The 16,269-nt window shown below is 40.5% G+C and overlaps 1 protein-coding gene across 1 annotated transcript; it reads right to left on the bottom strand.

Annotated features, from left to right (window-relative positions):
- Nucleotides 1-362: 362 nt before the first annotated feature.
- LOC140240030 (solute carrier organic anion transporter family member 5A1-like) lies at nt 363-13,478 on the bottom strand. Its single transcript, XM_072319841.1, has 10 exons — nt 13,347-13,478; nt 10,589-11,391; nt 9,963-10,094; nt 8,079-8,312; nt 6,597-6,764; nt 4,485-4,689; nt 3,041-3,200; nt 2,421-2,590; nt 1,498-1,562; nt 363-870 (listed from the first exon to the last, which is right to left on the bottom strand). The coding sequence occupies exons 2-10, from the start codon at nt 11,307-11,309 to the stop codon at nt 527-529; spliced, it is 2,199 nt and encodes a 732-aa protein (XP_072175942.1). The 5' UTR covers nt 11,310-11,391; nt 13,347-13,478; the 3' UTR covers nt 363-526.
- Between the last annotated feature and the right edge of the window lie 2,791 nt (nt 13,479-16,269).

The following is a 16,269-nucleotide window of genomic DNA, read 5'->3' as shown; positions in this document are numbered from 1 at the left end:
ATTCTTGAATTTCTGAATCTACTGATTACCATCTGTGTACAATTTGTGCGGCGCCATAAAAGCTGTGTGCTGGGAGGTTTGCCATTGGCAAAGTACTGTGCCTCAAAACAAAGTCATTTCTGAAGTCCCAAAACATCGTCACACACAAGTATGGTAATCTCGTTCCAACAGATTGGGCTCAACGCTGATCACGATTTAAAAAAATTGATTCCATGGCTGACGTACATGACAAAAACAGAATGAAGACTGGAATAATACGTTTTGAGGGTACGACAGTTCATAGGCCTACTATGGGCCGGCCTACATGTAGTACGCCTATATGACTCTTCCTTGCAATCCTTCGAATGACCGCAGAAGCTCTATATGCAGGATATTTCTTCAGAATGTCACGTGTTGTGAGTGAGGTCGAAGTCTTTAGATAACATAATCATGTTTTCCGACATGACTAGCTGCCTTAGAAAGAGTCCAAACAGTACCCCAGTGCATGGAATGTGAATCTCGACCAGTGACGATTCGCCTTGGTCCTTCACAAGAAGGTCGGCGACCTTGAGACCGAGGCGTTCCCTCGCTGGTCAACTCGGCCTAACTCGACGCTGGCCCTCGCGCCGTTGTACCCGATCCAGTTCCTGCTGCTGGCGATGTCGGCCTCCTCCTTCTGCTGTTTGACGGCGGCCCGGTAAGAGATGGCGTAGAAGGCCAGCGCGATGGCCTTGAGAAAGACTACGAGGGAGACGAAGAAGAAGTGATGTTTGCCAGGGTGGTACATGAGGCAGTCTCGGTAGTGCTGACCCGGAAACTCGTGCTGCGATTGCCACAGGGAGCATGCTTGGCCCAGGATGGCGTTGAAGAATCCAAATGCTGGAAGAACACCTATTTTGACACATGGGCAAAAAAGACGAAAATGTTATCAATAGTGTAAAACATATATATGTATATATATATATATATATATATATATATATATATATATGATATATATATATATATATATATATATATATATATATATATATATATATATATATATATATATATATATACATGCATATTTAGAGGGAGAGATAATTGCTCTTGGCAATGATAGGAAAATGAAGTTCCGGGAGAAATCAAAGAAAAATCAATCATTGGGAAAAACGGGAAATCATGATGAACTTCATCGATTTTTGAACAAAATTACCCCCCCCCCAAAAAAAAAAAAAAAAAAAAACGAAAATTTCTTGTTGATGAAAACGCTATACAGCAACAGGTGATTAAGAAGACATGGTGACAAAGGATTAACAAAAAGCTTATCGACAATAGGACATGATTAAAACGAAAATTGCATTGGGTTTCCGACGGATGGATTAACAAATCCGGATTAACAAATCCGATTGAGAAACGCCGTCTTCATATACATCTATGTAACTTTGTTTCATTGTGTGCTTGTTTTTCACCCAACGTAACACATATTTTCAAAATGTAATGCAACAATGAGAAGAGTAAATGAATAAATCTTACCAATAAGGTGCCATGACATGACAAGCATTCCTAGAGACTGACTTCTCTTTTCCTTGGGCACCGTTCTAGAAAGGAAAGAACAGGTCAGGACACCGTGCATGATTCACAAGGGAAAAATCATTCAAATACACCCGACCGGCATCTTGATTACATTTCATTGCCACATCAGTCACCTATCAAAAACATCAGGATTAAAGTGTGATTATGCTTCGATCAAAATTCGGCAAATTTTTACGTCATGTAGGCCAACTCCTGAAAAAAAAAGGTATTTCTTTGACCCAAATGATTGGACCTAGCCCTATTGAGGCAGAGCCACATTACATAATACGGAAGATATGCATACTTACGCTCATAACCCTATACATTATACATTATACATAATAATACACAGAGAGAGTGGGAGAGAGGGGGAGGGGTCAGGGGTTAAACAAAGACTACCACTATCTATAGTTTTCAAGACTCTAAGCTTTCAGGTCAAGATTACCCATGGGAATCCATATAGGTGTAGGTGATAAATATGACGGGCAAATTAATACCTCCTTCCAAATACCTCTCATCTTACCGAAAGAAAAGCATGAAGAACAACCAAAACCTCCAACAAAAATGAACATATATCAGCAACATGTCAACAACGAAACAAAAACACACAAACATCATTGAAGTTTACAATTGTATACAATTCTCATCTGACATTACTCTGAATGTTTGTACTTTCTTCTTATGTATACCTGTGACTGCTTTGTTTATATTTTTCATGAAAGGGAACCCTCTGTAAAGTAGCGCTGTTACGATAACAACGCTGACTGGGTCATCCCTCCGTTGAAGTGTCTATTTTTCAATGCAATATATATTTGATTGCATAATTATCTTTTCATGACAGAAAATAAATACAACACAATACAATACATAGTAGCTGTACATACCCTGTGATGAGGAGGAGAATGACCGGGAAGTTCACGCCAGTCAGCAGGAAGATTACAAAGAGCGCCATCATGTGGGACCACAGCGGGTTACAGTCTGCCGGACACGGGTCGCTGGTGGCGCTGCCCATGTTCCCTTCCGAATCCTCTATGCAAAGGCACTTTGTAAAGTTCTGCACCATCAATAAAAGCGATAGATATTTAACAAAATTTAGATTAGTGTTGTAGGCCTGCTTGATAATGATGATGACCATGATCATTATGGTAAAAAAAAATGATGATGATAATAATAATAATACAGTGCATTGATACTAAATCATAGTAATAAAAAAAATTGTAATAGTGAGAAAAATGCTAGTACTACTAAATATAATACATATAACTTCAATTATAAGTAAAATATTAACGTCACTATGACGGCTTTTACTACCAATGCTGTTGTACCTAGATTATAACAATTATTATCACGATTATTAGAATTATTGTTATCATCGTCAGCATCATCATAACAATCAGCATGTCACTAACATTACAACTGCCATAATGATCATTACCCATCACCTCCCTTCAATATCACCATAACAACCACCATGAATACCAAGTTGGGGAACACTACTACTTACGATCTTTCCCGTCCCCGTGAGTTCCCTGCACCCAGCCAGGCAAGGGGAGATGTAAGTCACGTGATCCGAACCGCAGACGGGGTGCCAAATGTTGTTGGGACAGCCACACGTTTCGGAGCAAGTCTGGTTCAAATCAATCCAGCGTGAAAGATCGTCAGCTCTTTAAAGTGAGAGAAAAAAAGAATAGAAAGGGGGAGGTCATTACAAATTGATGAATGTTAAATACCAGTGTCAAATATGTTTTCAGAGTATAAAAATTATGACGTTTTCTGCAAACACATTGACAACACGAATGATCCACTTTGGTAGTTGTTTGGATTATAATCAGGAAGTCCTCGTTTCCAATTTCAGTGAGAAGAGCCGATGCAGTGTTACGTATTATCACTCCACCCACCCTCCCGCATGAGACCAACACAGTTGGCATAAAATTGAAATGTTCATGGTTCCATACATAGTCTCACTTGCGTCAAAAAGAATTCCGGGCAAAAATGAATAATTAGATAAATTGATATATAGTATGTATATATTATATATTACATATTATATATTACATATTATATATTATATATTATATATTATATATTATATATTATATATTATATATTATATATTACATATTATATATTATATATTATATATTATATATTACATACTATATATTATATATTACATATTATATATTATATATTATATATTGTATATTATATATTATGTATTATATATTATGTAAACAAAAAAAAACAAATATATTATATAAAATAATATTATATCAACAAATAAAGAAAAATCGATTGATAAATAAATGAATAAATACATATATACATACATACATAAACAATCATACCGCCTTAACTTGTCGAGAAGATCAGGGTGGCATCGTGGGAGTTCTTTGTTTCTACTATACAACACCAAACCCTTGCAGATCACGTGAATACAAATCGCGCACAAATCGTGCCGGAGGACATAATTTCTACATTAACCAGGGTCACCTCTGAATCTTCTAATGTTCCAGGGACAAAATGGGGTTCTTTTAATAAAAAGATGGCTCCAACTTCAATTGGGGAGAAGCCGCAGAAAACTGCAACTAAAAACAAATTAACTATATTTAAAAGACATCAAATCTATTATTCTAAAGAGTGTCAATGCTATCACTTGCTAGGAAAATCCAATCACCCATGCTCTTGTTATACAAAGACTATAACTGGTAGAATACAACTCCATATTTATGTTCATTGTGGAACACTTAACCACTTAACTTGTCAAACTTACTTCTCAAGTTGTGACAGAAGTTATGAAAGAAGCGCTACGGATAGGTGTTACTATCTGAAATAAAATCTGCCCAGTCTACGGAAATCCAAACTGTATTTAGACTAAACTTGGAATAGTTATACCATGGCAGACGACTGCGTTCAATTGCATCTGCCGTATGAGGGCGTGTTCTCACCCGGTTTGTGTTCCCGGGCTTTCGGTGTACGCGTTCACCGGCGCCTCATCGCACGAATAGAGGAACAGCACCCACATTATCCCCATGGTAACAATGCACACGATCCACGTCATCCGCCACATGTGAGTGACAGACGGTTTCATGAGGAGGAGTACCGCGAGACCGATCACGATACCGACCAGCAGACCAATGAAGACCGCCGAAGCTATTGATGGGAGAGAAACAAGTGTGTACTTGCATATTTGTGACCGTGCGTCACAAAACGAACAAAAAGTCGCACACACTGATTTTGTGTGAGGACTGAAAATAGGTGAAATGGGTCAACTGAGCCGATCTTGACTTTTTCATATTTTCTGAAAGAGCAAGTCTTCTTCTACATTATGCTAAAATTTGGAATCATAAAACGGGCAGGAAAGTGTGTTTTTTTTAGCAGTTTATCTCGAACATGTTTTGGCAGAAATGTGTGATTAAGTGTGTCTTTAGAGTCCCCTTTTAATTTCTTAAAAACCTTGTACACACTCTTCACTTTCTACTCCTATAACTTTTGAAAGGATAATGCTACTACTTTAAAAGTTGGCATTAATTAAGGACAGAATGTGTTAACAAGGCATGCTTAATTTCAGTTTAATCTGATACTCCCTTCATTGTTGTTACTCCAGTGGTTTACATCCTGGTTTTTTTTTTTTTTTTGTCCCATTCATTGCACAACCAGCACAGCTTGGTAAAGATTAAGCTCTTGAATAGACACTGTACTTCAGAGCCTCTTTTCTCAGTTCACACTTTTCCTGAGTGTGTGCTTTCTTTCCAATATTTAGATAGGCTAGGAGAGTCCATTTGATTTGAGTAATACATCATTTTAAAGCTTAAAGTCTGCTCTTTCAGAATATGCTCTTACCCAAAATTTCATGTCTGGCGAATTTTTGTTTGTTTTGTGGTGCAGGGTCACATTTTGAGTAAGAGCATGAATGTCATATTGGGAACTCACAGATTTCTACAAGCAGCAGGAAACATTCGATCATAGATTGAAAAACAAGAACAAAACAAATATTACGAATTCGCAAGGTTTCTTACATTTTCTCTCCCGCCAACCTTATAGGCATATCTAGCTATATACATAACGTATATCTATCTATCTATCTATCTATCTATCTATCTATCTATATATGAAGAGTTTGTTTGCAAAAACCGATAAGTCCATTTTTGAAGAATTTGAAGTACGGTCTCAGTCATAAAGTACAAAATAATACCTTTCAAATGATATATTGGTCACTACATAATTATAAAGGTACATTTTTGAAGTTATGGTCAAAAGAAGCAAAAAATTTCTTATTATTCTCTTTATTTTTCTTGACCTCTAATCGCAAATATCTCCATTCGACAAACATTGACTTATCGGTTTTTGCAAACAAACTCTTCATATCTATCTCATTACTATTTGTCCCTGTGATAGAAATTGATTTATTGTTACACAGGTCACCCGACAAATGGTCACCAAATAATACAATGTAATTTGCATCATGGGCAACCACCCTCCCCGGAAGTAAAAATCAAGTGGCATTAACGGATAAATCCCTGTAAAATAACAAATTCATGAGTCAGAACAAGGACTGATTGATTGAAATACCCTAGTATACATCACTGAACACAAATTGATGTAACTTTACTAAAGTTACACCTATTTTTCTCAGTGTGTACCTTACAGACAGGTCATATCGTTGACAAAGCATTACCATCTATGATAATTTGTGAACGACAGTTGCATTGGTGAAAGCATGATTGCTGTAATTTCTAATTTTTCATTTCTTGGTTGAAATGTCATACTGTTAAAGTGTTCCACTATTGACACCCAATAATAAAAAAAAACACGGAATTTCCACCGTTTCCTAAGGTTTCGTTTTTTCTGTACTCTCTTATGTCAAAAGGATCATGGAGAGGGGAAAGATTATACATTCTCAGGCAGATATTTGGGATGCTATAAATGCGAGCTCTGTATTCAGAAAGACCAAAATTTCTGATAAAGCACCTCTCCAACCCTTTGAATAAATACATTTATATTCTCGTAACTTGATAAAGGGGAATGAATTCCAGCACAGACGCAGGCGTTTAACTTACAGAAGTAAAAATTTGCGTGGAAAATGCCGACGCCGGACATGATGCCGTAGAATCTGGGCTGGAAGATTAAAACACCGACGAGAATGGCCGCCTCAAAGCTCACAGCTAGACAGAGCAAAACTAGATTACTCTGTCTGTACACGGTACAACACGTTTCAGTGAATTGAACTGCATGAAAATACAAGAAATGCATTAAAACAACATTTACATTCATAATAAAGACGCGCATGTTCAATGATAACTTGTAATTGGATTCAGATAAAAACATTTATTGCATGAGGACAACGTATAAGTAATTTAACGTATAAGTAATTATGGGTTCACATTTATTTCAATTTATATGATTAGTATGCTTGGCAAAGTTGTGGAAAACAATTTTATGTGACGGAATATTATATGTAATGTATAATATTTTCATTGCAAAGAGCAGGGTGCCAACTCGCTGAAGTGGTCCCCTTACCCACCCACTATCAATAAGAAAACGGGCCAGTGATGCCGACCCCTCGTGGTTCGCCTTAGGTGGATAACAAAATTTATAGTCAGCAAACGGTATCAACCAGACACATTATGCCATTACGCTAGGAGATATAATCATATCATTAAGTCTCTTCAGGACTGATACATTACAATGGACATTGCAGTAAACTAGATTGTTCATTCAAAAATTATACAACGCGATGTACTTTGTATTTGTGTCCTTGAAGCATAAGACCATGCTCCGTGTCCATCCTTACAGAAACTCACCAAGAATACTCAAGATTCTAAACGGCAGCACAACTTCGATTTTCGGTACAAAATATTACTCAGTCACTTTATGAAATGATTATTATTAGAACACGGATCGCCTCCCTGACTAGACCACATCCCTCTTTAACAGCTCGTTATGGGGGCATGCGTCGCTATACATGTATTTATCAAAAAGAATGCACGAGTATGCGAACACTTCAAACCAAAAATCACTCATTCTGTGTCACATCGCGCATCGTGGTGAACGATTTACCTTGTTGTAGCCACGTGTCCTTTCAAGCGAAAGAGAGTGTGAAAGCGATATGTAGTGGACAGATAGATGGAAAGATAAACGGAAGAAATAGACGAACAAAGACAGAATGGAGAGATGCCCTCTCTAACGCCGTTCACATTAATGCAGTCCAAATAAAATAGAGTATGTTTACGGTGTAGTGAGTAATCAGGGGCAGCTACTAACATAACACACAAGGGGACAACACACGCTGGTGACACGACATTAGCTCCTGCGACAGTATTGCTCCGGTCTTATTTTCTCCAAGAATTTAGGGTCAGGGTTGCAGCGTTGTGAAAGGGTTTTCGGCGTAGTAGTTTGATGTGATGATTAGGATTAGGGTTATGTTTGCGGTGGAATTTATGTTTGGTATAGCGTGCAGATACTTCATAGGAGCAATTTTTGTCGCAGGAGCAAATGTCATGACTGCATGGAGCTGAGAACACTACATTACTCTTCTTTACCATGTCGAGTTGTCGGCATATTCCCAACGTCGTCCAGACGCATGTAGTAGAAACTGTCGTTTTGATCTGGCGCCCCCAGCGGTGAGCCAATGGCAGACGTCTGCTCGTTGTTTCCTAGCGTGGAAGATTCGCTAGCCAGACGGTCACGTTGGGTATTTTGCTCTACGGGTTTGCCGCCCTCCGGAACGTCGTTGTACATGACGAGCAACAAGGCCGTGACGAACTCGATCAGCCCTTTTCATTAAAGAGAGCATAAAGTCGTTTGATGACGATGTTTATCCTTCACTGTTAAGCAGATTACAAGAAATGCTGAGGTGACCATCAAAACTACTGATATTTCAAAGAATTGATGATGATAAGTAGACAAAAGCTTGGACGTAATTAATTGATTAAAGGCATAATTTACCATTTGCAGATGAAACAAAAACCCAGCATTAGTGCTTTAAATAGTTGTAAAATGTGAGTTACGGATAGAAACAACCTCTGTCAAAATTTAAATCCATATAATTGATGTTAAGTGTTGTTAAATACACAAAATGTGAACAATAGTTATAATAAAAAATGTTTCCAGACTAAACCGTATACAGTTACAGTTTATTGAGAAAAACCCTGATATCTCTTTATATTTTAGGTTTTATTGCAAATATTTCATATGGTAGGATGTTTTATGATACAACAGACCTACACATATGCATCAAATATGATATCTTGAAAATTTTTGAAATCACTGCTCCCAAAGGTAAACTGGACCTTTAAGATTGTGAGACTGTAATAAGTTATATTTGGTGATATGACATATTGTCTTCTAATAAATGAAATTGGACAATAACTAACTGCAGGTGAGTAGTTTTATCGAAGATGGCGCCATCACATTTTTAAGTAAGTGCATCATCAAAGGAAACAAACTTAAAGGGGCATTCCGGACGATTTTCATAATTTCACATCATGTAGTACATAAATCAACAGCTTCATGTATAGATTTGTAGAATTTATTGTGGTTCTTGAGCAGAGAAACAGTACTTTCAAAAACCTTAAACAAATTACACTGAACAAAGATGATGACATAGGAGCCTCACATATCTCAGAAATGTAGCAGTGTCATTCCATTACAGTATACCGCATGCTTGCAAGCTCACCTGTGTGTAATCTATGCATGCCTTCTTCTTTTGTGCTGCTTCCTTGAGCCACATCTCATGCATTCTTATGGTGAGGCTGCCATGTCATCATCCTTGTTCATTGCAATTTGTTTTAAACTTTGAAAACATTCTTATTTTTCATCCCAATCATTATAAATCCTCAAACTCTGTACCCAGTATAACTAATTTATATATGTTCAAATGTAAAAATTTGAAAATCATCCGGAGGTCTCCTTTAAATCTTTCCAGTGATACATAACTCGTCACATGAGAAGGAACAATCTTGAAGTTATGATCAATAATCCCCCGCAATTTCGTATTATTCTCCTTCATTCAGCAGCTTTAATCAAAGATAATATCATATCAACTAGAGTGGAGTTAACTTCTTTTGTGATCAATTACTCTTCAGGTGTATTTTTTTTCTGTGTTTCACATGGAACAAACATAATTAAGATGTGCCTTGTAATGCTACATTTACACCATGTTCCCGGCGGCAAACGTTGCTGCTGCCGTGACCGCCGGGAACATGGTGCAAACACAGCATAAGTGGCTCTTATGAAAGATATTTGCTGTACCGACAACAATATCACAAGACCGGAAGATGATTTTCGTAGTCACAAACAGCAACAGTGTTGAAGCTGTCATATCATGTAAATATACATCTTTTTTTCAGAGGAAGACAAGATATAACTTTGATGCAAGACACCAATTAACCGTCACCGTGACCGCGAATTTTTCGCAGACTTACCTATGAGGAGAAATCCCAGCCACCATCTGGACACAGCACCGTAAGAATTATGCTGCTCTGTCTTGCTTTCGATGATGAAGGAAAGGATTTCCCCCGTCCACTGACCGAGGACGGACGCCGACAAATAGAAGGCTTACAAAAGAATCAAGAAGAACGCATAGAGCTTCTTACTATAATCAAACAATATTGCGTCGTCAATCAAAATATACCTAACCGGTGTTCATTGACTGTTAACTGCACTCGGCTCTTTTCCAAAAGGACTACATAAACACACAATGCAGCTATGCCCAAACGAGAGGTCATACTCTTCAGAAATATGCACTATCAAATTCTGATCTACAAGGAAAGAACTTTAAATAAATTTCTAAACTTGATGAAATCTTCCGATGGTGAACGAATAAATAAAATAACATTTATCGCCCGAATATTGATGACATAATGACATTATTGTTATGTATCATGTCGTTGACATTCAAAGCGGCTTAGACATTTTTTCCTTCACAAAGGTGAAGGAAGATAGGAAGAACAAATGAGTGAAGATTAGGTATCAAAATAAACATGGTGAGTGTGGTTCACACCATCAAGGGAAATAAGATTGGAAGGAAAATGTTTAACCCTTAACTTACCAACAATGACAATCGGATGTTTTTGTGTGCGATCCCAAAGATAGGTAAGGCCGCAGACCCACTGAGGCGCTGCACCAAGCCCCGCTACAAACATGCCACAAATCACGGCCACTTCCTTGCCGCTGAGACTATTTATGTACTTCTCCAGCTCGTCTTCTGATCCATCCTCGCCGCCGTCGTCGTCGGGGACCCTCCCCTGAACGCAGATCTCGTACTGCGGTGAGTTGGACGCCACGGGCGACGACAGCCAGGCTGATGGCGGATGGAGAGAGAAGTATGGAATGGAGGAGGCGAAGAGGCCGACTCCGACGAGGAACGAGCCTCCAGCGACGCATCGAGGTCGGTTGACACACCTCCGACACACGAGCAGCAAGGTGACGCCGAGAACGACACCGAAGTCGAAAGCGATGTCGATTAGCCAAGCCTCCACTTGCGATATGTCCAGACTGTGCTGGATCGTGGACAAAACGCCGTTCAAGTAGCCTCGGCAGGCAAACTGCGTGGAGAAGACCAAGGCCGTGACGAGTAGGAGGAGGATGTGTTTCCGCTCCTTCGGTTTGATGACGCGACTACCCTTCCGAGCCTGGTGGGTCCGGTCGACGGGCTGCGGGGGCAATCTGTCGAGAAGAGTGTCGACTTCGTCTTCATCACTGAGTTCGTTCGTTGAACTGAGGTCGGGGTCGGATTCCATGACTGTAAAGTCGAGTTTAAAGTAGGACATATCACGAGAAGTCGACCCGGTGGGGATGGGGCTGTCAAGCCGTCGGTATTGGTTCTCTCTCTCTGGAACGTGGTGGCGTCATCTGAAATTAAAGGCATCGACGTGAACATGAATAACCATTGTAACGATGACGTAATACTTGTATATTTCACACAAAAGGACAGCAGCCGACTGAGATACCTCTGCATTCTCTGTAATCAGCGCACTAAAGTGTGTCGTGATCAGCGACGACTAAACATTAACCCTCTCTCAGAGAGGAATAAAAAAAAGGAAAAATGAGATAGTACTTACCTTCTAACCTATATTTTCATCCAAAACCGTAAAATAACACCATCATTTGGACATTAAGGTTGTCAATCTATCCATGTTTATCCATGTCAATCTTCATGTTGTGCTACACCTCAAAATAGTGGCTGTTTGTGTCTGGTGTCAGCATTAGGAATGCTCTTCTCGGGGTAAAGAAGAAACCAGAAAAATAACTCTACTTGGGTTGTCGAGTATGAAATTCTAGTAATTGTATAGTGGTCATTGGTGAGTTGGATAATCAGGCGATGTCTAGGTTTCGGAGCCCGAGAAAGAATGGTGATCATTTCTTAGCTGAATGCTCCGGTCGCCACAATCGTACTGCGACACCACGGTGGAAAGAGCAACAAAAGTTTCCAGTCTACTTTTTGCCGTCGCAGAAATACGGCGTACGTGACCCGTTACGATTTCATACACAGGCCAATTAACCCGTGGTACATGTACAATGATTCATATAAAACTCTAAATAACGCTGTTGACTGATGCAACCAGTCGTTTACGGACTGTTTACTTGTAGAAGTAGTTAGACGTGGGCAAACAAACAACAACCCCACCCCACCCCGAAAAAAAAAATAAAACAAAGAATATGACGTGGAAGCTACATGAAATGCTGGATTGTCGCCCTTCTTTGACACACTGAAAACATGCTTATACATTGTGGAATCCCGTGCATCCTACAACATAGATGTCAGGCATGCTGTTTCATACTTTCATGGTGTTCGCCGTGAAACCACGTTATATATATCAGAATTGTTCAAACGTTTTAACTTAACAAACAAACACACAAACAAACAAAATTGAGTAGACGTTGGAGCGTGTAAACAGAGTGTGTATGTGATGTAGGGTTTTTAAGATGTGCGTACATACGTGCAATTTGTGTGTATATGTCACACACACTGTGCGTTAAAAAAAATGGATAGGGCCTATGTTTGTTTGATGGATTTGCACGTTTGAAAAGTTCAGGAACGTACAGCGTATTTCTCATCAAAGCTGGCACTCCATGAAAGCTTTTGCATTGTGACAATGCTCTCGATAGTCAACATTCTGATGTACAGTATCAGTTTGTTTTGAAATTGTCCTCGTTTACGAAGTGAATCCAAAATTATATGTTCGAAACATCAAAAGTATGAGTAGAGGTTTGGAATGTCTCGTATAATTATGCCGACGAACGATTGGCACATCTAAAACAAGATACAAATTCCAAATCTTCAAATGAAGTGCTAAGGCCAAGGCGGGCTGTAGACATACAAATTGTACATTGTTGGAATATAACAGAGTCATGTTTATCACAAACTTGAACTTCTGGGCGACGTCTTTACATACCTGGAAAACCAGAGAACCTTCAATACTGAAAGCAATGGACTTTGATCCAGCAGCAAATAAGTAACCTACTACTGTGCCAAACCCGTGCGAATGCGGCTGATACAGCTACAAACAATGTAGCCTGACCTGGCATGCTCTGTCAACAAGGGCCATTGTATTCATATACTCTTGGCAAACCTGCATTTTGATCTCCAATTCGTACTAAAAATAAAATTGTTATGCAAACTATCGTGTACTTCCCTATATGCGTACAAGTCGTGCTAAGGCGACTTCTGCACCTGTCTATCTGCAACGTATGACGAAAGAAACGTAATTAGACATTATAAGTACATTATGTAAATACACGTTGTCTGTCTTCACCTAAATCATTTTGTTGAACCAATCTGTATAACGTAGCACAATCAACATTACCAAGTAGTTAAATCCAGGCGAGGTTTTTATTGCCCCCTTTAGTTGCACTCGATAATCCGTTCAAAGTAAAACAAGGTCGCATAAAATCCTACGAATATCCAAGGTGATCGTTGGTACGGTAGATGATGCGAAGCTTTCAGTAGCGTACGTAAGACACTGTCAACAGCAGCTGATCCAATGAGTTTACACGTGATCAACACTGGACCAGTAAACGACTCTTTACAGCGAGAAAGGTGATGAGAAGATCACCCTTTTTTATATTATACGTAATCTCTTTCAGAGGCAAACAATGGGCAACGAGAACGTCTAGGCGTAAACAATAGAAATGCGTCCCTCAATATCAAGGGATTGATTCCATGGACGGACGGCGAAGAATAGGGGGCGAAGTACGGATGGGCGAGCACGGAGTGTCGAAGGGCGAAGATCATGTGTTCATAACACATTATAGTCTGCGTGCGCCTTTACCTCTGACACCTTCATTTCGTTAACCATGGAGTGATAACAATCAGGAATATTAGAGCGCCATCTAATCTGGACTGCCTCCTGGTCTAAAGATAAAAAGCAATAGGATAAACAACAACAGCTACTACTACACCACCTACTATGACGAAAGGACACAAGAAAGGAAATTGTTTGTGGTCATCACATAAACCTACAGTATAATGTTACATATTTTTGTTTGTCAGGGCACGATTTTCCTTGCAGTATGCCTCGTTATGAATGTGTCGAGACTGTGAAGCATAATGATTATGAATTCCGCTTCACTGGCCATGCATATTACTAGACGTGTTGTTAGAGGCACATGCAAACTACTTTTAATAGTAACCTCACAGCTAAGAGCAGCGTCGGTAAATGTGCTAAAATCCCCTCACAATGGACGTTGTTGTGCATTCATAGAAGCTCTGTTACAAAAGCCACCTTGGGTTCTGTTCTTCCCCTTTTTTTCTGTACCCTGCAGCGTCTTATCACCGTTCTCTCGAACGTTATCTGAATATCACAGAGTATCAATATCGCTCTCTACACCAAAGTCCAAAGTTCGATTTGTGATCCACATCCTGCGCACAAAGACAGAACAAGGAGAAAGAAGGAATAGCAGATTTGGTTGGCATCCATTCGTCTCGAGAAACGATGGCGTAGCACTAGCTAGGCAAGAAGTTTGCACTGCCTTGAGTGGCTGTAAAGCCCCACTCTTGAATGGCAATCCTTAGAGCACTTGCAGCAGATGAAGTCTGTTGGGGCCAATACTAAGACTGCCCGTGCCTTTCTCTTAGCTCTCCTGTCGGTCTGCTGTACATGCCTTACAGCTTCAGCTCTCTGAACGCCCTCCCTGACGGTGCCTCTCCATAGCGGACGATCCTCAGCTACACCTTCCCATGTGTTGGTGTTGATGTCCATCGTCTTCATGTCACGTTTGCACACATCTTTGAAGCGGAGATGCGGCCTTCTCATGGGACGAGACCCCTCGCTTAGCTCTCCATACAGCATGTCCTTCGGGATGCGACCTGGTTCCATTCGACGCACATGACCCAACCACTTCAGGCGTCTCTGGCTGAGGAGTGAAAACATGCTGGGAATGCCGGCACGCTGGAGGACCTCTGCATTTGTCACCCTATCCTGCCATTTTATGTGCAGGAGTCGTCTGAGGCAACGGAGGTGAAAGGTGTTGAGCCTCTTCTCCTGGCTAGCATATGTTGCCCAGGACTCAGAGCCGTATAGCAGGGTGCTGAGGACGCAGGCTTGGTAAACGCAGAGCTTGGTGTTCTTGGTCAGCTGACTGTTGTTCCATACGCGCCTGTTCACTTTGGCCATGACTGCAGTAGCTTTCCCTATCCTATTGCTTATCTCATTGTCAAGGGAGAGGGAACTGGAGATTGCTGAACCAAGGTAGGTGAAAGAGTCCACTTCTTCCAGATGTGTGACATTAATGGAGATGTCTGGAGGAGAGTCAGTGCCTTGGGTCAAGATCTTAGTCTTTTTCAGGCTGATGGTTAGTCCAAATTCGTTACAGGCATGGGACAGACAATCAACAAGCCTCTGCAATCCCGCTTCTGTGTGCGATACCAGAGCAGCGTCGTCAGCGAACAGCATTTCTTGGATAAGAACCTCTCTAACTTTGGTTCTGGCATGCAGTCGGGCGATGTTGAATAGCTTCCCATCCGCTCTGGTACGGATGTAGATTCCCTCTGTGCAGTCAACAAAGGCGTACTGAAGGAGCATGGAGAAGAAGATTCCGAAAAGTGTCGGTGCGAGGACACAGCCTTGCTTCACACCGCTGTTCACAGGGAAGGCATCAGAAGTTCTCCCGTTGTAGCAGACTCTACTTTGCATGTTCTCGTGAAAGGAAATGATAATTTGGAGCAGTCTCGGGGGGCATCCAATCCTCTGCAGGAGACTAAAGAGTCCACTTCGGCTGACCAGGTCAAAGGCTTTCGTCAGGTCTATGAAGGCAATGTACAGCGGCTTTTGCTGCTCACGGCACTTCTCCTGCAGCTGGCGTAGTGAGAAGATCATGTCTACTGTAGATCGGCCTGCCCTGAAGCCGCACTGTGACTCTGGATACACCCGGGAGGCAAGACTCTGCAGGCGTGCCAGAACTACACGTGCGAAGACTTTTCCCACAACACTTAGGAGTTCAATAATATACATTGCATACGTAACAGCAGAGCTGGGGATACCAATTCTATTTTCGTGAGAATGCAGGAGATTCAACAGTTTTCCACTGCACTATGGAGGTAGAATAACGACCCACTGTGAACGCATTTGAATAGAAGGCCTGCCTGGTGCAATTCTCCACTGGGAACCTGTGTATAAAGGTCCGAGACCTACCGCCATCGACTGTTAACAGATCACTAAAGCAGATTGGGAGCGATTAAATGACAGGATGAATGCGATAATTTAAGCTCAGTAACAAGTTTGAAACATA

This window comes from Diadema setosum, chromosome 16 (assembly GCF_964275005.1).
Source record: "Diadema setosum chromosome 16, eeDiaSeto1, whole genome shotgun sequence".
Taxonomy (NCBI): domain Eukaryota; kingdom Metazoa; phylum Echinodermata; class Echinoidea; order Diadematoida; family Diadematidae; genus Diadema; species Diadema setosum.
The sequence above is the reverse complement of the archived record's forward strand: the minus strand, read 5'-3'. Positions and strand labels throughout refer to the sequence as shown.

Bases quoted from the DNA above. Each gene is read 5' to 3' on its own strand.
- LOC140240030 (XM_072319841.1), bottom strand. From the start codon at position 11,309: ATGTCCTACTTTAAACTCGACTTTACAGTCATGGAATCCGACCCCGAC. The intron at 1,563-2,420 runs GTATGTACAGCT...TTTCCTTTCTAG, and splicing joins ATTCTCCTCCTCATCACAGG to AACGGTGCCCAAGGAAAAGA. The intron at 871-1,497 runs GTAAGATTTATT...GTGTCAAAATAG, and splicing joins CATGTCATGGCACCTTATTG to GTGTTCTTCCAGCATTTGGA.